The sequence below is a fragment of the Hibiscus syriacus genome, unplaced genomic scaffold (genome assembly GCF_006381635.1).
Source record: "Hibiscus syriacus cultivar Baekdansim isolate YM2019G1 unplaced genomic scaffold, ASM638163v2 tig00112614_pilon, whole genome shotgun sequence".
In the NCBI taxonomy this organism is placed as follows: domain Eukaryota; kingdom Viridiplantae; phylum Streptophyta; class Magnoliopsida; order Malvales; family Malvaceae; genus Hibiscus; species Hibiscus syriacus.
In genome coordinates this window covers 391,384-411,895 of record NW_024063369.1, presented here as the reverse complement: position 1 = coordinate 411,895, position 20,512 = coordinate 391,384, and the positions used below count along the sequence as shown (strand labels likewise).

General features: G+C 37.5%; 4 protein-coding genes and 1 pseudogene across 4 annotated transcripts; 2 read left to right on the top strand and 3 right to left on the bottom strand.

The window, feature by feature from the left end:
- Positions 1–1,151: 1,151 nt before the first annotated feature.
- LOC120181986 lies at positions 1,152–2,762 on the bottom strand. Its single transcript, XM_039187015.1, has 5 exons — positions 2,575–2,762; positions 2,323–2,403; positions 1,773–1,851; positions 1,377–1,738; positions 1,152–1,221 (listed from the first exon to the last, which is right to left on the bottom strand). Exons 1-5 carry the CDS (start codon positions 2,745–2,747, stop codon positions 1,152–1,154), a joined length of 765 nt encoding a protein of 254 aa, XP_039042946.1. The 5' UTR covers positions 2,748–2,762.
- Positions 2,362–17,681, top strand: LOC120182067 (annotated as a pseudogene).
- Positions 6,447–7,402, bottom strand: LOC120182069 (EID1-like F-box protein 3). The gene has a single exon (XM_039187097.1). It carries the CDS (start codon positions 7,369–7,371, stop codon positions 6,502–6,504), a length of 870 nt encoding a protein of 289 aa, XP_039043028.1. The 5' UTR covers positions 7,372–7,402; the 3' UTR covers positions 6,447–6,501.
- LOC120182063 lies at positions 8,973–13,222 on the bottom strand. The gene is made up of 10 exons (XM_039187092.1): positions 13,148–13,222; positions 12,537–12,597; positions 12,205–12,367; positions 11,155–11,981; positions 10,746–10,919; positions 10,514–10,630; positions 9,935–10,114; positions 9,782–9,828; positions 9,341–9,419; positions 8,973–9,298 (listed from the first exon to the last, which is right to left on the bottom strand). Exons 2-10 carry the CDS (start codon positions 12,582–12,584, stop codon positions 9,056–9,058), a joined length of 1,878 nt encoding a protein of 625 aa, XP_039043023.1. The 5' UTR covers positions 12,585–12,597; positions 13,148–13,222; the 3' UTR covers positions 8,973–9,055.
- A 993-nt stretch (positions 17,682–18,674) lies between the features above and the next one.
- Positions 18,675–20,327, top strand: LOC120182071 (small nuclear ribonucleoprotein SmD1a-like). The gene is made up of 4 exons (XM_039187099.1): positions 18,675–18,749; positions 18,884–18,960; positions 19,716–19,907; positions 20,026–20,327. The coding sequence occupies exons 1-4, from the start codon at positions 18,736–18,738 to the stop codon at positions 20,085–20,087; spliced, it is 345 nt and encodes a 114-aa protein (XP_039043030.1). The 5' UTR covers positions 18,675–18,735; the 3' UTR covers positions 20,088–20,327.
- Positions 20,328–20,512: the final 185 nt, after the last annotated feature.

Here is a 20,512-nt window from a genome sequence, read left to right as displayed (position 1 = left end):
TAAAGTACTATAAATTATTTATACGGCTGTTGCGTATGACGAAATTAACAATCCCCCTGCTTAGGCCATAGGAGGAACTGAAATTGCACTGATTGGTAACTTTTTTTGTTTGCTGTTCAGAATTCGTTCCTGCTGCAATGATATCGCACTTTCGATTTTGCAGGCTCGTGTGGAGTACGAAACGAGACACTTGAACGTCACCATGTACATGTAGACTGCCATGGACATCTTGATCATGTTAAAGCCGTTGACGTTAACATTAGCACTATTATAAGTAATGGCTTGATTGTAACATGTTCTGCAGAATATGATCGTCGGTGTCCAGATTGACTGGTATTCTGGTCGTGTCCACTCTTGATGGGTCCATGGAATAGACTAAAGTACAGATTCGAGTTGCCAAACCGGTGGATGTAATACTAGTAGCTGTGCTCAGGTTCGACCGGAGGATGTTTGCCTTTATTTACATAGAAAAAAAAGTGTTTTTTCTGCAGGTTGGTGTTTCCTCTCTTGTGTGTTTTCTGAATAAAGTTGATGCCGTACACTATCCGTTGGACCATTGCGGTTGGAGATCGTCGAAAAGGAGATTCGTGGTAGGTAGCCTTTTTGAGCCATTCTTGCCTGTTCGTTGTTTTGGATTTAATTGACATAAGTTTTATGTTTGTAACAAAGCTTCTGAGTTTCTTTACATCCACTTCAGTTCTTTACATCCACTGTAATTGTTGATGTCCTGGCCCTGCTGGGAGCGGCTAGGCGGTTCACAGAGCCAAAAACATCAACAATTAGCTTTAGGTAGATGGTAAACTAGTGGAGCTGAAGCATCTGATTTCTTCCAACTGCATAGGCGATTGCAAAACCTGGAACCTTTGAAGTCGTACGACTGATTCGAGGCAGTGGTGTATGTCCCTCACACTAGCTGAATGGTGGATATATTATAACCCTCGGACCACTTTTGAGGCCCCATGTTTTTCTGAGGACTACTGATGTAACCGCAACGGTGGACTTACTCGGAGGCATTTCGATGGTTCTACCGGCGAACTATGCAAAATACAAGTTACAATCAAGGATACATAGTTTCAAGTACAAAGACAATGGTAGTTATATTAACATCATAACATAGAAGGTATGGTTCTTTTTTACCCCCAAGGCAGGCATTAGTACCGGTAAAACTCCTTGGCTCTCACCTCTCCATTTACAGCATAATGATAGTTGTACATACACAAGCTGCAGAGATCAGGTCTACATATGTGCTCAAGGTCATCATAAGACCCCCATTGGGCAGCATATAAGTCAAAGTTCCATTGTCCCTCCAACCCCCTCTGTTCTTTGGATATCCACATCCAAGATCAATGTTGCAGCTCAAGAAGGTTCATACAAACCTCAGCACTGCTACAGCCATCAAGGTCGCAGCTCTGAAATAGATTTGATTTAAGCTTCTCCCCACTCTCTTAATCATCTCCTCTTCCACCAGATCCAACTTGCTAATATTCTTGCTGATATGTACGACCGTGTCCCTCAGTCGGTCGACTGCCCGCGAGAGCCAAACTAATCCAAAGGCGAGGCCAGTGCTAAATAGTTTAGATGTACCAAATGGAACCCTCCCACAAGCAACCTCAAAAATAATAGTGAAAAGAACAGCAAGACCAGCCCCAGCAATGCTAGCAGAGAATTGGGTCAAGAGCTGAGGAAGTTCGGGGCCGGATTTCCTAAGGAAAAGAACTGCCGTTCTGCCTTGCCGTCTCTTATATCAACCATCAAGGAAATAAGGCACTCACATGCATGGAAATAGTTCTTGTAGAGATCTCTCTCCCTGCACCCTTCTTTGGTGATGGCTTCAGCTTGATTTTCTCAGGACTGTCGAAAAAGAGGTGATGCAAGAGAACACGAGAAATAGAAAAACATTCTGAACAAAAGATTTTCATAGAAAGTACCAACACTGTGGTTTTTGTAGAAAGTTCTACATTTCCACAATGTATAAGATCAAATCGCTTTTTAGGACCCATATTCCGTTTATCATTTTAATTCCTATGTACATATTTTTGTTCAGCACTCCGTTTTAATTTCTATTTCTGTTGATACATATTTCCAGTATTCATCCCATAGCAATGGTCTGAAATGCAGTTAATATAAATGAAGAATAGTAACTCGCTAGTCATTATCGCCTCGTAGCAATTGCATGCATAGCTTTCAAGATCTCTCCAACCAAGATAAATTCCAATGATTTAAACTAGAAAGTTTCCACTATAATTTATAGAAAAAAAATATTATGTCGAACATAGGTAGGACGAAATCAAACATTCTTGAAACAGATGATCAATCACATACCTTTTCAGAGGTGCGATACTCTCAACTTCAAACTGTGGAGAAGACAGGTTAGTATCAGCACGTGCTTTCATGATCCGTTTCCTGTTTAGTTAATGTTTCAAGCACCAGATGCCTTTCAGACATTGAAATCAACTTATAGTTTTACATTAAAACAAGATTAAACCTGAGCAGCACATTTAGTTAATCTCAAGCCCTGTTTGTTTGTACTCGGATTTCATGTAATATAAATGAACTAGGTGTCAGTTGCCATACCGATCAAAGTACGGGACCAGGGATGATTGCTTTCTCCACTTAGTTGAGTCAGCAACGATTGAAAGGACGTCTTTCATCTCAGTCCCACAAGCTGTAAGCACCACTTGACCATCTGGGTTAACGGCAACTTTCGAATTGTGCATCATTTCTCCAAAAAAGTCCGGTAGAGGCATCGGGAATCAATTTTGATACTTAGATGAATTAGATAAGAATCATAAGGCTGTTGATGTATGCCAAACATCTCTGGTTGAAGTCTCGTCAAATCAGATAGAAAAGATAAATCAAGTTCCCGTTTCTCTAATTCATTTGATCCAGACACGAGAAGCTTCAGGATTTTTTCATGTCTCGTGCACTTTTCAGCTATCCCAAAGCCAAGCAGTTCTGTATCCAGGTAAGCGTCTGTGACCAAAACATGGCAAGTATAAGCATTCTGCAAAGACTGCCATAGATGTGTTAAGTAGCTCTTCAACTCGTTTTTATCCCAACCATAAAATCACCTTTCATAATAATTCATCGCGGCGATATTCGGAGTTCCAAATATACAAACTCTCATCGAGGTGAAACAAAAAATTGATTAGCATGTTAACTAAATTTCATACATAAACACAAATTCTTTATCATGTTTCTACGAACAATTGATTTCATCTCTCTCGCTAAGTACATAAATAACTAGTTGAATACATCGATAATCAGTTTCGACTGTATTTGTTCAGTGGTCATTGGCACGACGTTTGTCCATACGAATGAAATATTTTAGTTATTTTCAAAAGAAAACAAAAATTCTTACCAAATATCACCCATTTCAGTTCCGGAAATTGTGCACTTACACACAGTCAAACCTTGATTTGAATGGAATGTCAGTTGCGTTATCTTCTTCAAGTACGTTTTAAACACATTAAATTTCTACTGTTTATGGAAATCAATAATTATTTTTCCATTTGAAAGACTGAAGAATCAATATTTTCTAACCCAAAAGGGTGAAAATCATCCATTTTTACTTTAAAAATAGCCGGCTACAACACACTTCAAGCCACTCTCATTTTTCTCTGTTTTGCTTCGGCTCTCTAAGTTCCAATGGCAGATGGTCCGAATATCCCCGTATTAATCTGCTCTTTATATATATATGTGTGTGTGTGTGTTTAATACCCATTGTTTCTTTTTCATGTTTTTATGTTTTTTTTTCAGACGTGTGTTCTGAAAGTGAATATCCAGTGTTGTTCAACATGACCCGAGAAAGTGAAGAAAAAGTTGCAGAAAATCAATGGTATTTTTCCTAAAATGACCAACACTTTTTTCAAAAACATTTCTTACTGTTGTTGTTGTTGTTTGATTTTTGTGATCTAGACTTGTACGAAATCGACATAGATTCCAAAAATGGGCTGGTGTCCGTTCGGGGTACGGTGCAACCCTCGGTGCTCATTCAGACAATATCAGAAAAGGTTGGCAAAAAAGCAGAGCTTTACTCCCATGACAAGAATCCCGACATTCAAAGTCAGTTGCCGGACGACCGTGGTCGTCGTTCTCCTCGTAACCACCGGCAAAACAACCGAAAATGTCGTTTCACTGATGAAACAAATGCCTATGGTGATGTTAAGGACCCGCAGCATGGCGTGAGAAAGAATAAACACGGGTTTGGTCGTCGGTTCGACAAGAAGAGTAATGTTGAACCGCCGAGAATGTTTAGCGAGTTCGGAGGACTGCGGTTAGGAAAATACGTGAGGCTGCGGCCGGCACCGGCACAGCCACCGTCACTACCGCCGTGATCATATTTCATTGAGAAATGGATAATGATAGCCACCAGTTTATTCAAATTGGTCGCCATCACACCAAAAAACAAAGCAGCCGCTCTTTATCATTATGGTTTCTCTGAGAAGGAACCACCAAACGGCAACTATGCTTTTTCATTCGTTTCTTGATGATACAATGTTAATGCTTGCTGCATAAAAATAAAACGAGCTGATGTTGAATATGATTATTGATTTCTCATATCTAGTGTTTTTCAAGTAGTTTGTTCTTGTAAAAACATATGAATATAATCACAAATTTTTGGACAAAGTACATAAACGATCCCCGACTATAGGATATTATTTTATTAAGTCCCTCAACTATTAAAAGATACAAAACAGTCCTTTGATTATATAATGTTGCTTTGTTAAGTACTTCAACCATTAAAAATCATAAAATGATCACGTAACTATTCATTATGTTCCAAACTTGGCATTTTTCTTTAAAAAATTGACGATTGTTTAAACTGGACGTTAACATGATTATCAGAATATGAAGTCGTTTCAGATTATGGAATTAAGTTATATCATATCAAAGTTAACGGATTAACATTTCAACTCATAATACCATCAGATTTTTTTTTTACAGAAAATGACTTGTTTAAAACATAATAAATAGTATGATGACCATTTTGTAACTTTTAATAGTTGAGGGACTAAATAAAATAATATCCCATAATCGAAGGACCATTTGTATACTTTTCTCTTGATGTTTTAATAACAAAGAATTAAAATAAAATTTAAATATAATTTTAAAAAATAATTATTATATTACTAAAACATAAATTAGATAATAGATAGATTTGGAAGACCATTGCTGGGTATACTAGTTTCCCTCGGGTTAAAAATTTCCCTTGGATTGTGTTCAGGGGTAGCCTTCTTTCGAACGAAGAACGTGTGAGGCAGCATATGTCTTCGGATGCGGGATGCTTGGAATGCGGCGCCGCAATTGATTCAGCCATGCACATCTTCCGGGATTGTTTGTCAGCCAGTCCAGGAATGTTTGGAATAGATTAATTAAACTTGATCACCAAGCTGAATTTTATCAGTTGCTAAATTGGGTTGAAGGTAATCTTTCGACTCAGTGTCTGTTTCCGATTAATCCAGTAGATTGGGACCTGCTCTTTGGTTTGATTCTATGGAATCTCTGAACTCGAAGGAATAGATTGATTTTCGATGCGGGGTTTATGGAATCAGAGAATGTGCTCCATAGAAGCTTACGAATGCACCAAGAGCTTCTCCGAGCCCGACTCGTCCACCTGTCGACGAGAAGGAATCAAGAACGACCACCGAATTAGCAACCTCCACAACAGAGTTGGCTCAAACTAAACACTGATGGCTCCAGGCGATCGAATTCGGGACTTAGTACGTGTGGTGGAGTCCTTCGTGATTCAATTGGTAGCTGGGTTGGGTTTTCCAAACCCGTTGGTATTTGCTCAACTTTGGATGCTGAGTTATGGGGAATCTTTGTGGGACTGAGTCTAGCCCAGGATTTGCGAATTCAAGAGTTGGTTGTAGAATCGGACAGCAAACAGGCGCTTTCGGCAATTGCTCCGGGGCAGAATTTGGTTTTAGCTCCCCATTGGTGATGCGCACCTGTGAGATCATTGAACGTCCTTGGAATACTGTCTTGATCTTCACCTCCGAGGTTGTAACATGCTTGCCGACGAATTGCCGAAAGCTGCTTGGTCATTACCTTTCCACTTCCATTCATTCTACTCCCCTCTTGATGCAGTAAGGGAACTTTTCCAGGCTGATCGAGAGACCTTATTAAGAACTATGTAGTTGCTACTATCATTTGTACTAATAAAAAAATTTAGATAGATAGATGACCTTTATTATTAGATTGGGCACATAAATGATACAATAAGAAAGACCTCCATATCCATCGATCAATAAATACATGAATCTCAATTTTCAATCCCAATAAAATCAGTCTCTATTTAGTAAGAAGATGCACAATCATGGGACCCAATCCATCATCGACACGTCATATTTTACATCAAATAAGAGGAAAGAGAAAATGATATAGACCAACGAAACAATGGACGATGTGATCCGCTACTCTCTCTCCCCCCCCCCCCCCCCTAAAATACTCGCAAAAAATTTCTCTACTTATAAGTTTAGCAACTAGAACTAGCAATCAATCGATGGGTCCACCTCCTAAAACATCTTCCCCTAACGAGCTCGAGCTTCCGTCTGTCACCGTCTGATGGCTACACGCGTCCCCGTCGATCTCATAATCACCGTCCAGATCTTCTTCGCTTCCATCGTCGCAGACCTCTTCATCGGACGACAGTGGTATGAGCCAGCAAGCGCCGTGCAAGTGCCCGTTTACACAAACGAAATACTCCAGCCGTCCGTCTCCGGAACCGAGCCGTCCAGCCGCGCTCTTCGGGACGAGCCGAGCCGCCGTCATGCTCCAGATTCGGGTCCCGCAATAAGGACACCTCACGCTCTCTTCGAACGCTACTTGCCGTCTGACTAAGCAAGCTCTGGTCTTGGATCTCATGAATCCCCGAAATACCCCTCGGTATATCCCCAGATGGTCTTCGTTACCCCCCACCGGATGCTCGCAGGGATCACTTACGAACAACAGATCACTCCGGCACCTTTTCGCCAAGAAGCTCCGACCCGACGTCTTGGAAAACCGAGAAGATCGGGCGAAATGACCCGGAGTAGGCCGACTCACGTTGAAATGACGAGTTGACTCACAGCCGCTGCAGAAAAACATGAGCTTCGCGAGCGCATCCCACCCGCCACCAATTCTTCCATTGGGGGCACCGTTTGCCAATGCTGGAACCATCCGCTGTGCTCGATACACGCAGAGCTTTCGCCATAGAATCCTCTTGGCTATAGCTCGAAGCTTTTGGTTCACAGAAGAAACTAAACATAGGACCTGTAAGTCCCATTTGACAGACTCGAAGACGAGTAGAAGAATTCGCTCGTTCAGTATCCCCGAGCCATCAAACTCGGATTCATCATTAAGCCTGCGCCTTTGGGTGGCACTCATTTTCTTGAAGAAGCGCAGAACAGAACACTGAATAACCAGACAGCGATGGTACTAAAACGAGCCTAAAAGGCTAAATATCAGAGGTCTAAAACTCAGTAAAACGAAGGTACACGTGTCGTGTTCCAAATGGATGATTACTTCTCTGAGTACTCTCAACACGTGGTGGGTGACGATTGAGCAAGGTAGACGCGTGTTGAAAGGGCGTTGCGTGGAATGCCGTGGTGGAGAATCTAACGTCAGACGTTACGCGTCGCGGATATCGCGAAATACGATATATCTTTTTCGGGGCTCCAAAATATCTTGAGGGAACCACGTGTTGGATGGGAGGCGAGTGCGCCTTTATTTTTTTAAAGGAATAAAAATTTAACTCAGCTAAGCACGAGTGATGCTCATACAAGTGGAAGCATATGGAGATAACAAGTGCCATTATGAAAAAGAGGATCTTTGACGTATGAGCACTTGGGTCCGAAGTGTATGGTATGAAATATTTAAATTATAACTTTTGATCTGTTTTAATATTTTAATTTTTAATTTTTTTAAAATTATATTTAACGTTTAATTTTTATTTTATTTTAATACTAATCGTTAAAAACTTAATATACGAATTAACGGGATAAAGTTTTAGTGAACGGACGACCAATTTAAACGGTGGACCGGGAGAGAATAATGAGTCGATCAATATAGTTTAGTTTCAGGTCTATCGGATAGTTGACTACAAAGACCGAAGCCGAATACTCCATTATCGATTCGAGGAGATTGAGACATTTGACGGTGGAACGAAGGCCGAAATCACGTTCAGATGGTTGAAAAAGGTGTGAACTGAAAATTTTAGGCTTCATCGATCAACATATGTGATGACCATCAACTATAAACGCGATGATCGACGAGTCCATCCGTTAAATTTTTAATGTCGGATATTTTGAATGAACAAAAACTAAATATTAAATATAATTTTAAAAAATCAGAAGTTTAGGTATTAATATTGATTAAAATTGATAATTTAAGTACTAAAACGTGTAATTTATCCTAAATTTTAAATAAGTAAACATGATAAGAATTGTAAATCAGATACGAACAAAATTAAAACTAAATATTTTTCTTTATGACTTGAATTGGGTTGAAAGTCATTGAGAGGAAGCCACGAGTCAGCTTCACAACATAATGCGTGGGATATTGAAACAACAAAATCTTTTTGCTTTACATCAAATTGACATTTATTATATACCGAAATCTGCATAAAATTCCCAGATATTTGTGTTAGTTCACATTAAATTATCAAACAACATCCGTACTTGTTTCTATCATATCCATTCATGAATGATTGGATGGCAGATTATTATTTAAAGTAAAATATTTTTGTTTCTTGGTTTTTTCTAGAGGTAAATTCAGCCCCCAACACGGTGAAAATAATTAAATCTGATTTCATACTACTTTTTAAATAAAATTATTAACTAAACCGTTAATTTAATTAGCGAAATTGAGGTGTGATAGTTCACATTGCAATTATCATCATATATATATTACATATCGTTTTTGTTCCGGTATCTTTTAAATTATCATCATATATATATATATATATATTACATGCATGCACATTGTTATAACATCAAACTGCGAACTTGTAAAAGCCATTTATAGCCGAGGGATGGGACTTGATTATGTTTCATCAACGATTAAGATAGCTTCACTGTGCTGCTATATTGAATTCGGCATCATCGAAAAATTCCCACTCTTCATCGATTAGCTCCTTGTCATCAGCTTTGTACCATTCGATTAGGTCCTTGTCATCAGCTTTGAACCATTCGTCCGATGATCTACTTTTCGGTGATTGCACATCGACGGGTGGTGTTAGGCTTCTCTTCTCTAGGGTTTTAGCTGTCTCTCCCTGCTCGGTACCAAGATATCCGGCCGTGCTTTCCAGAGATGAACTGGGGGAAGCCAGGATGCAGCCGATTCGGCTTGAGGATATGGATTTGCTCGACGAGATACACTGATCAAACTTCTCTTTAAGCAATCTCACATCCTGACAAATAACAGATATTTCTCCCCTGAAGAAAGGATGAACAGAAAATCGGAGCTGTTATGTTAAAAACACAAAGATAGTTTGAAATATATCCACAAAATAATAAATATGATTCATGTATCGACCCAGTCTATCACAAGGAATTGAATATTTTTGGTGCCGATGGATCCTAAATACCAGACGAACACTATCATATATACTGTGATTCATATATCTGCCCCACTGCAAATTTACGTTCTTGTTACTACCAATAACAGATCAAATTAACTGCAAATTCAAAACTTCCACCAGTCAACAGTTTTATAACAAACTCATAAATCAGGAATGGTATGAGGAAAATGTTTCATGCTGATTGATAAAAGTAAATAACCGGACAAGAAAACCTACTGTAACGAGTCAACAATCTGACCATGGTCCATAAGAAACTCTCGTAACTGCAGTAGAGCGTAACATAGAAAATAGTAAGTTCGAATAAGTAATCTATTTCAAACTTTTAAGACTAGTAAGAGGTAATACAGACTACATAGAAATGAAAGCTACCTTGGAATTTTCTTCTGCCTCCTGCTGTAAAATCTTGGACTCTTGAACCACTTTTGACATAATAGCTTCTTGCTTGGCAAGAGCACCAAGGGCTGATTCTTCTTTTTCCAGCTTCTCCTGCTCCGCTACTTTCATCAACTCCTTTGCAGCAGCTACCCGAGCTTCAAGGGTTTGACGCATCTGCGGATAGAAGCATACAGGTAAAAGAATGAGTATAACTAGCTCAATGTCTTGCCCATATCATGTTCCTGGTTAAATACACCATAAATCCCCAGGATGATCTACGGTACAAATCTCTAAAGAAACTTGTTCTGTGATGAATCTGTTTCAAGAAATGGTTGATTTATCACAGGACAAGAAAGTCAACCGAACATTAGTTCATTGCACAAGATGATATATGTCATAAAATTTGTCCAACTTCTCCAATGCCTCATGCATGGATAAACATATTGAACAATCAATATAAAGATAATTTATGGCATACAGATAACAAACAAATGAACCATACCAAAGCAAATCATATCAAGGCAATATTTCTACTAAATATCTACCGGATGATTTAATTTGTTCCTACAATACCTCATCGAGAATAGAAAGAGATTTATCTCTTTCCTCTGATAAGCTGAACAAGCGACTTTGAAGCTCCCTTCCTTCAGCGACTAGAATTGCCTTCTCCCCAAATACTTGTCCAGCATGCTGAAAAAGAGATAACATTAACTGAGCTTTCATACTCTATAAAGAATCATAGAGCTACATAATCTTATACTCTTAACAGTAATTAAAAAAATGTGACTGTTAACAAGTGCACGACCATGTCATTTGCATGCTTTACATGTGCCAGCATCTGTCTAAGTTCCTCCACCTTGACGAGAATATCTAAACCACCCTTGGTACATTCTTCTTTTGCTAGTTCTGCAGCTTCCTCTTGAAGTACAACTTCTCTCATCAAATCCAATATCGACTGCATGGCCTGAAACAAGTTTTTCTACGCCAAAATATGGTAAGCTAAGGATATGCCCTCCCGAAATAAAACAAAAGAAAAAATGAACTAACTTTTCATAATGAATAGCTTCTTATATAAGCAATAGCATCGGAATTCAAAACCTAATAGGTACATCATGCCACAACTGACACAGTTATCATGGCAGAGGATTCATTCTCATACCCATTTAGCATCAAAATTTAACAAAAGAGAGTTAAAGGTTTGGAGCAAAGAGTACCTCGCTATTTTTAGCATCTTCAATGACCTCTTCACGTAGATCAATTCTGCATGTTTGACTAGACCTACTAACAACAGGATTGATGGTATCATCCTCAATATTGCCCATATCACTGATGGGATCCTGCTGGGATTTCAGTTCTATAGAACCTCCTCCTAGTTTCTCAGAACCAGTAGAGTGATCATTGATTTCAGAATGAAGGCCAGCTCCCAGGGCTTCTGCCATTTGTTCTAGAGAAGATGATGGAACAAGAAGAGCCTCGGCATTTTCTTCCCCTATCAAGATTCCATTGAATGAACTGTTTCTGCATGAAACAGCATTCAGATCTACAGGCCCATATAAATTTAAAATATCATTATAGCTGCCACTGCTATCAGTATTCTCCAGAAGTGAGGTGGAATTATCAGCTGTGTCTGGTGAAGCATGAGGAGTCCTCACAATCCCATCTTCAATGGCTACGGTTTGGTCTTTAGACCCAGACCCCTTAATTTCAAGATTCACATAAGGCAGAAGATTATCAATCCCTAAAGCACTCAGGCTGACAATAGATTTAGCTTTCCCAATTTCAGCACATTTTTCTGTGGTCCCCAACAAAATCAATTCATCGGTTTCAACATCAGCAGGCTCATTATTGTTGTTCTCATGGATTTTTGAAGTACTCGCTGCACTTGATGCCTCAACAGAACCCACACCGGTAGTGGCACCTGCAAGACCAATGGCTCCGAGAACTTCATTTGATTCCGACAATGGATCTGTAGGAGAACATGCTGTGTTCACCAACAATACCTTTTGCTGCCTCAATTGATTGCCTTCTTCCTCATCAAAAGCTTCAAGTTCAACCAAAAAAAAATATGACAGTAAAAAGGTGAAATGAATGAATAAGTCCCAATAGACTACTACTAGACAGAAATGGACAAAATGGCAGTTACCCTCTAATCCACAGTACTGAACATACAGGTAAACAACTAATTCTACAACAACACTGCATCCACAGTACTGAGCATTATTTAGAATAAAACAATTCGAGAACCAAATCATGAAAAAGAATACCTCTACTTGGAGGCAGGCGAGGATTAGGTTTCCGTGAGGAAGAACTAGCAGCCACCGTTTTTCTAGACATGTAAGGCAGAATCTCAGATATAACAATCTCTGCAGCTGCATCCACATCCTTAGAGTTCTCAATAGCAACAGCTTTTAGAATACGCGAATCAACCTGTGCAGAAGGGTGTAAGAAAAATATTTTTACTGCATATTTGCTACATTTCTTTTTCCAAATTACTACTTTGTGCTTCACACACACACATCAAGGTGTATATATACACACACGCACGCACATTTATAAATCAATGACAGTATTGGGTTAAATGAGTTAAAAGAAGTACCTGCGGGAATATTTGCATCAAGCATTTATAAACCTTTTGAAATCCCATTCTGGAAAGCTACCTGCAGATAAAGTAACAAAATTTACACAATATTTATAAAGTATGCACGATGAGAACCATAATTGTAATCGTGTTAAGCAAATGTAAAACTACCAATAGTTTATTTCAAACAGAATCGAAGAAACAATAAAATAACATGTTTTACAATTTACATGTGAAGTGACCTTCAAGTGATCAAATTTCTTCCAGCATAATGGAGAAAAACAAAGGAAGAAAATAGGATTAATATAAAATACAAGTATTATAGAATCAGATAAACCAAAAACAGAAACCCTAGTGCCATGGTTGGAGATTAAAAAGATACAAGACCAATTTTTCGTTTAAAATTAATAATTTCCTTATTAGATTTATTAATTTAGAAAAGAGAACAACAGTAATTAGAAAGCAATCCAAACATCAAACGAAGGAAAGACAACTTGAGAAACAATGCTCTGTTTGGCTGCAGAGGAAAAAAAAGACAGAATTTCACCGTAAGAAAGGAAAAAGAAAATAGTTTTTTTCCAGGAAAGTTAGAAGCACAAATCAACGACGAAAAAAAGAAGAGAAATAACCTCTCTTTTCAAACAATAAGGGGAGAATGATCGGAAAAATATAAGAGGACGAGGAGAGAGTTTTGGAGAAGAAGAGTGGCTACTAGTATTTTATAATTATTTTATGGGTAAACTCCTATTTTTTCCTCACTCAACTTTTAATATGTTTCTATTTAGTCACATAACTTAAAATAATTGAATTTTATCACTAAATCTTTTAATTTTATTCATTTTGATTTCCTAATCATTAAATATTTAATATCATTTATTTATTTTCAATACATATAAAAATAAAAATAAAATCTCATCAAAACTAAATTTTGAGATTCCCTTAATTTACTAATATTGGAGTATTTTCTTTTAAATTAGAACACTAGAAAGTTAAAACAAATAATATATTTGATTAAGATAAAGATTAAAATTTGATATTTACCAAGTTGACTTTTAATAGCAATAATAAGGGTAAAGTATATAAATGATACCTAGACACTACTTTATTGAGAATCTCAATTATTAAAAATTATACAATAATCCTTCGATTATATGGTATTATCTTGTTGAGTCTTTGATTATTAAAAGTTATAAAATGGTCACATGACTATTCATATGTTCCAAACTCGTCATTTTTCTTTAAAAAATTAAAGGTTGTTTGAACTTGACGTTAACCTGATGACTCAGATATGATAAAATAATATTTTTATGATGTTTATTAGCACCGTCGTTATTTTCAAACACTGGCTTGGCGACATAATGTAAACGGATAGTCGATCTATAAAATATAATTCAAATAATTATGGGATCATATTTTATCATATATTAGTCAACAAGTAAACATCCAGCTCTGGCAATCGTCAATTTTTGATAGAAAATTACAAGTTTGGAACATATTCGGGTGACCATTTCAAAACTTTTATAGTCGGTGACTCAATAAAGCAACACACTATAGTCGGATATCATTTTATAACTTTTAATAGTCGGAGATTCAACAAATAATGATATCTAATTCGGAACTATTTGTGTATCTTACCCTAGTAATAATATTTCATTTTAGTGCATGCATGTATGTTATTAACACAATTTTCACCTAACAAAATCTTCATATGATAGGAATGCATTATAAATGAATGAACAGATAAACCCGTTGAGAACCCGAACTCTTCCAAACCATCACCTCATTCTCTTGGTCATCCCCTGTTTCTATATTCTTATTCAACAAGTTCATGGAGTATAAATTGAAATGGACACCAATGCTGAGGCATCAAATCCCCTCTTTTTTAGGTCCAAAAATTACCCAATATTGAAGATAAAAAGCTCTCCACGATGGCAGCCAAGCTCGGGATTACTATATTCTCTCTCTTCTCCATCTTCTTCGCCGCACTGTCAAATAATCTGACCCTAAATCCCGAGCAAATAACCTTCGGCCATCCACTCTGCAGGTCCCAAATCGAGCTGGTGAACTTCGCGTGTGCGATGGTGCCTATACTTCCGATGCCGCCGCCGCCTCCCCCTCCCCCGACGTCGGAAGATGGAGATGAGGGTAGTGGATCGCACAGGCACAGGCACAGGCACAAGCATAAGCATGGGGTTCACGAGACACCGGAACAATGCTACTGTTGTGAATGGCTGAAGCAGATTGATTCTGTGTGTGTGTGAGAGATTCTGGTTCATTTGCCGCCTTTCCTTTGGAGGCCTAATCATAAGTATACCGTCGTTGTCGACGAAAAATGCAGCGTCACCTACTCATGCCAAGGTCGATGGCGATTATGATGCACCCGACGCTCGTTAGCTCATCTTTTTCGGTTGCTTTTTCCAGCTTTCGTATGCGGAACATATATACATCTATAGCTACTTGCTACCAAGTTATGAGATTTTTATTCAAATTTGTACTCATAACCTCCTTAAAATCTAAAATTATTAATGCAAATCTTCTAAAATTAGGGATATAAATGTTATTCGGACGAGACGGATTTTGACCTAATCAAATCTTATAAGATCAAATATTTGAGTTTATGATGAGACTAAAAGATCTTAGACCTCGTACGGTAATACAATTATCTCTCCTATATTTAATGATAATTATAATGATATTTCTCTTTTTATATATATACTTTTAATTATATCTTTATTTTATTAAATAAAAATAAGAATTATATATTTATGTGTTGAATTGAATCAAATTTAAATATATATCTTAAAAATAATTCAATTTTCAGATCAGATAATTTTTTAAATTCAAATTGAATCTAATAATGAGTGACAAAATATAATGATCGTTCCTAAATATAAACCTTCTAAAACTTTTGTTCCATCTTACATGTGGAAAGAAAAATAATTCGTTGGAATTAATAAAAAAATAATCGACATTAATTTAATAGATTTATTACTTTTTTTCTTTAAAATATTAAATTGGATAAAAAAATTAAAAGTTAAAAGAGACAAAGAGTTTAAGGACTAAATTCTCTAACAAATTCAAGAATAAAACTATCACTAATAACTAAAAAGAATCATAAAAAAAACTAAAAATGAATGAACAATATAATTTTAATAAAAATATTGAATTTAATACTGAAATAGATTGAATTATGAAAGAAAAATAACATTGATAAACAATTTATTTATTTGGAATAAAAAATTGAATTATTTAAAACAATTTTGTCAGCTATGATAATCAATTATTACAAGATAATATCTTATTGATATAATAAAAAGCATAACACTTTGAAATATCGTATGTAGGACGAGGTATTAAATTATTTAAATAAAATTAAGTGTTCGAATCTTATGTTTGTATATAAAATAATTTGGGTTAAGAAGATCATTTTTATAACAAGTCTCTACAAAAACCGATATAGATTAATTGATTAATAAATCAATTACAAATAATTAATTAAAAATAGTAATGAATAATATCATGATAATAAAATCTAATAAATAAAAAAATATAAATTATACAAAATTTAAAGTTGATTAATAGTTCAAGTGCAAATGGATTAAGATAATATGGTCAAAAGTCCAGATTTCTCTAATCTATGCCGTCACGTCCACCGCACCTGGCTGGCTAGCATTTGCTTGTAGCAGCTTGCTTTGACCTTCAGGCGGTGGGAAGCGTGTCTTCAGCAATCAGCTCAGCTATAAATATAGCTTGATTTCAACGTTGATTTTCAGCACTCATCTCCCTTTCATCATATCGAGATTTGTACACACCCATGGCTTCCCTTCGGTGTTTCTTCTTCACTTGTCTGTTACTTTACATTTCTTCTCCATCTTTAGCTCAGCAGTCTTTCCGCCCCAAGGCACTGGTGATCCCCGTCGCTAAAGATGCTTCTACACTTCCATACCTCACCACCATTGACCAAAGGAAACCCCTTGAGCCCGTCGACCTCGTTGTCGATCTCGGTGGCAGGTTTATGTGGGTTGATTGCGAACGGGATTACGTTTCTTCGACGTACCGTCCCGCCAGGTGCCGTTCAGCGCAATGCTCGTTGGCCGGAGCCAATGGCTGCCGAGATTGCTTCTCGGCATCAAGGCCGGGATGCAACAACAACACATGTGGCGTCACCCCTGATAACTCGGTGACCCACACAGCTACCTCCGGTGAGGTTGCCCAAGATGTCGTGTCTCTTCAATCAACCGATGGGAGGAATCCCGGTAGGGTGGTCAGTGTACCCAGGTTCCTTTTCGCTTGTGCACCCACTTTCTTGCTTCAAGATCTGGCTAACGGTGTCGCCGGCATGGCTGGGCTGGGGAGGACTAGAATTGGGCTCCCTTCACAATTCGTTGCCGCCTTTAGTTTCCATAGGAATTTCGCCGTTTGCCTGTCGTCTTCAACCTTGGCAACTGGTGTCATTTTCTTCGGAGATGGTCCATACGTGTTCCTCCCTGGAATCGATGCATCACAATCGCTTACTTTCACACCACTTTTCATCAACCCCATCAGCACTGCCTCCGCTTTCCCCATGGGCGAACCCTCCGCCGAATATTTCATCGGCGTAAAGTCCATCAAAGTGAATGAAAAAAACCGTCTCGTTGAACACAACGTTATTATCCATAGACAATCAAGGTGTCGGGGGCACAAAAATCAGCACAGTAGATCCCTACACCGTCCTCGAGGCTTCGATCTTCAAAGTCGCCACCGAGGTATTCATTAACGAAGCCGCTGCCATGAACATCACGAGGGTCCCCGGCATTGCGCCATTTGAAGTGTGCTTCAGCTCGAGCAACATCTTAAGCACGCGCTTAGGACCAGCTGTGCCATCAATCGATCTCGTGTTGCAGAACCAGGACGTGTTTTGGAGGATTTTTGGTGCGAACTCCATGGTTGAGGTCAGCACGGATGTGTTGTGCCTTGGATTTGTTAATGGCGGATCGAACCCAAGGACTTCCATTGTTATTGGAGGGCACCAATTGGAGAACACTCTTCTGCAGTTTGATTTGGCAACTTCAAGGCTGGGTTTCAGTGCTACACTCTTGGGCAGGCGAACTACTTGCTCCAACTTCAACTTCACGTCTAATGCTTAGATTATACGGCCATGGCCCTGGTTCATTACATACACTGCTTTTCAAACTTCTTCTTTTTACCTTTCAGAATTGATTGATGTCTGCAATCTGTGAGTAATAAGCTATGAAAGATTAATCTGCATTCAGCAGCATGGTGTATGTATATATTTGTATGATGCAGTACTTTTCTTGAATTCCAAATAAAAGTTTATCTTAATTGTGTATGGGTTATGTATTCATTTTGAAAAATATTAATTATTAGATTAAATAACAATATTATAAAAGTAGATGATTAAAGGGTAAAGTATAGAAATGGTTCCCGACTATAGGGTGATTCTTTATTTAGTCTCCCGACTTTTAAAAGTTACAAAATGGTCATCTGACTATTTATTATGTTTCAAACTCGTCCTTTTCCGTTTAAAAAAGTTGATTGTGATATAATAAAATTCGATCTCAGATTCTCAAACAAATATTATATCTCAGTCATCATATTAACGTTCAGATCAAACGACAATTAATTTGTTAATGAAAAAAAACGAGTTTAAAACATAATAAATAGTCAGATGACCATTTTATAACTTTTAATAGTCAATGGGCTCAACAAATCAACATTCTATAATAAAATAATCATTTTATAACTTTTAATAGTTATGAGACTTAATAAAACATCATCTTAAAGTCGAGAGAGCCAGTTGATTTAGTAGGTAAATTACTGTAATCTTTAAGAATTGTTAGGAATTAAGAGGGTTGGCTCCGTAATGGGTCAATGCAATACCTGATCGGAATAATTAATCGATAAATTGGATTTAGATGGTTATACAAAATAAAATATATGAAAATTAAATTCATAGACCTAACACAAACATAAGCAAGTTAAAGGGACCATAATCAAATTTCAACCTAAAATTTATTCTACAATAGAAGTCTGCAGCAGAATTTTGGGCACATACCTAATAGAAGTCTGGCCCAAGGCAGCTATTATTGCTTCGACGTCGTTTTAGTTTTAATAAACTCAATATATCAGTACTGGCCCAAGCCTTAAATTATTCCGCTTACTCGCACAGTTCCATAGCCTCTCTCGCCTTTGCCTCAAGCCCTAACTCTCCCCTAACATGAAGCTCGTCAGGTTATTTTGTTGATTATCACTATTTTTTATACTTTTTTTTTTGCATTTTCTTTGTTTGTACGAATTCATGTGGAGATTTTATTTTTTGATGGTTAATATAATGGACCTGATTTCAAAATAAACAAATTGAGCAGGTTTTTGATGAAGTTGAACAATGAAACGGTTTCGATTGAGCTCAAGAATGGAACCGTTGTTCACGGCACCATTACAGGTTCCTTTTGATTCCCTTCCACTTTTCTAATCCTCGTCAGGGTTTAGCTAAACCCTAATCCTTCGTTTTAGCGAAGTCGTAAATTCGGAAGATTATTTGCTAAATATTTTTCTCTGTCGACCATAAATTTTTAGGGTTGACTGTTTTCCATTTTTTTTCTTCTTACAATGAGTAATGCTCACCGTAATAATGTAATTCCCTTCTCAATTGTGAAATCTGCACCTTTCGTTTTGGTATAACAAACTTTAAAATATGTGATAGATTAGGTGTTCATGGACGATAGCACTTGTTATCACCTTGTGAGTTGAACTGGTTTTGGACTTGGTATGCTTACGTCTATCGAACGTTTTAGAGAGGCAGCTTATATTCGATAAATTATTTAGCATTCAGATTGATTCGCACATACGGTGTCTTGTTATTAGTTGGTTATGTGTATAAGATGGAATTGTCTCATTTGCATACTTTGATGTATGTGCTGAGACTATTACTATATGCACACTTTCTTTTCATGTTGTTTATTGGATGGCTTCTTGTAACATGATTATATTTGTTTAGTTTGTCATATTCTCTTCTTCGGCTTATTGAATTGTGGGAGTTCGTATGAAACCGATGATTATGTTTCTAATTTGGATAGAATCTGCTTTTACCATGAGTATTGAATTTTAAAATTGGTTATACCATAGGGATTTCCTTGTTGAACATAACATTTTAGCATGCAAGTTTTCTGAATATTTGATTTGATGTGCTTGTTTTAGGTGTGGATGTCAGTATGAACACCCATCTGAAAACAGTGAAACTTACACTGAAGGGGAAAAACCCAGTGAGTTTAGATCACCTTAGCGTGAGGGGTAACAACATTCGCTACTATATTCTACCTGACAGCTTAAATCTTGAGACATTGCTGGTTGAAGAGACACCTAGGGTGAAACCCAAGAAGCCGACAGCTGGTATTGCTATTTCTTTCTGGCTCCATTTTCCCCTATCTGAAAGTTTCCTTCTTGTGTAAGCTTTTATTCTTTCTTTCTTTGAGTATTGTTGGTCTTCCTAATGCATTTTCAAAATCAGGGAAGCCTTTGGGACGTGGTCGTGGTCGTGGCCGTGGACGGGGACGCGGTCGAGGCCGTTAACTTTGTTCCTTTGCTTCCAAATATTTGTGTCAGTCTGATGTGTAGACAGCTTTGTTCTAGGATTGATTTTACCGTCTTGTATGATTAATGGCCTGGGTTTGGATTGTTTAATCATGAATCCTGAGGTTCCCGATATCGCATGCTGTAGGTGAGCATGTAGTCTATTTCTTTTCCCATCTGTTGCTTTTAGAACGAGAGGCGGTAAAAAATAGGAAGCGATCTTGCAATCTTGGACTGTGAGTGTGAGATGAAGATCATGTTAATGTCGAATGTTGAGCCTGGTACTTAAAAGATGATTGATGTTATTATATATTTGAGTTATCAAATAGCCATATACGAGAATATTAGTTAAGCTTGCTTGTATTTTCTCAGCATTGATTGGTCAATTGTTACTTTATGGGTAAAGTTCACCATAGATAGGTGAA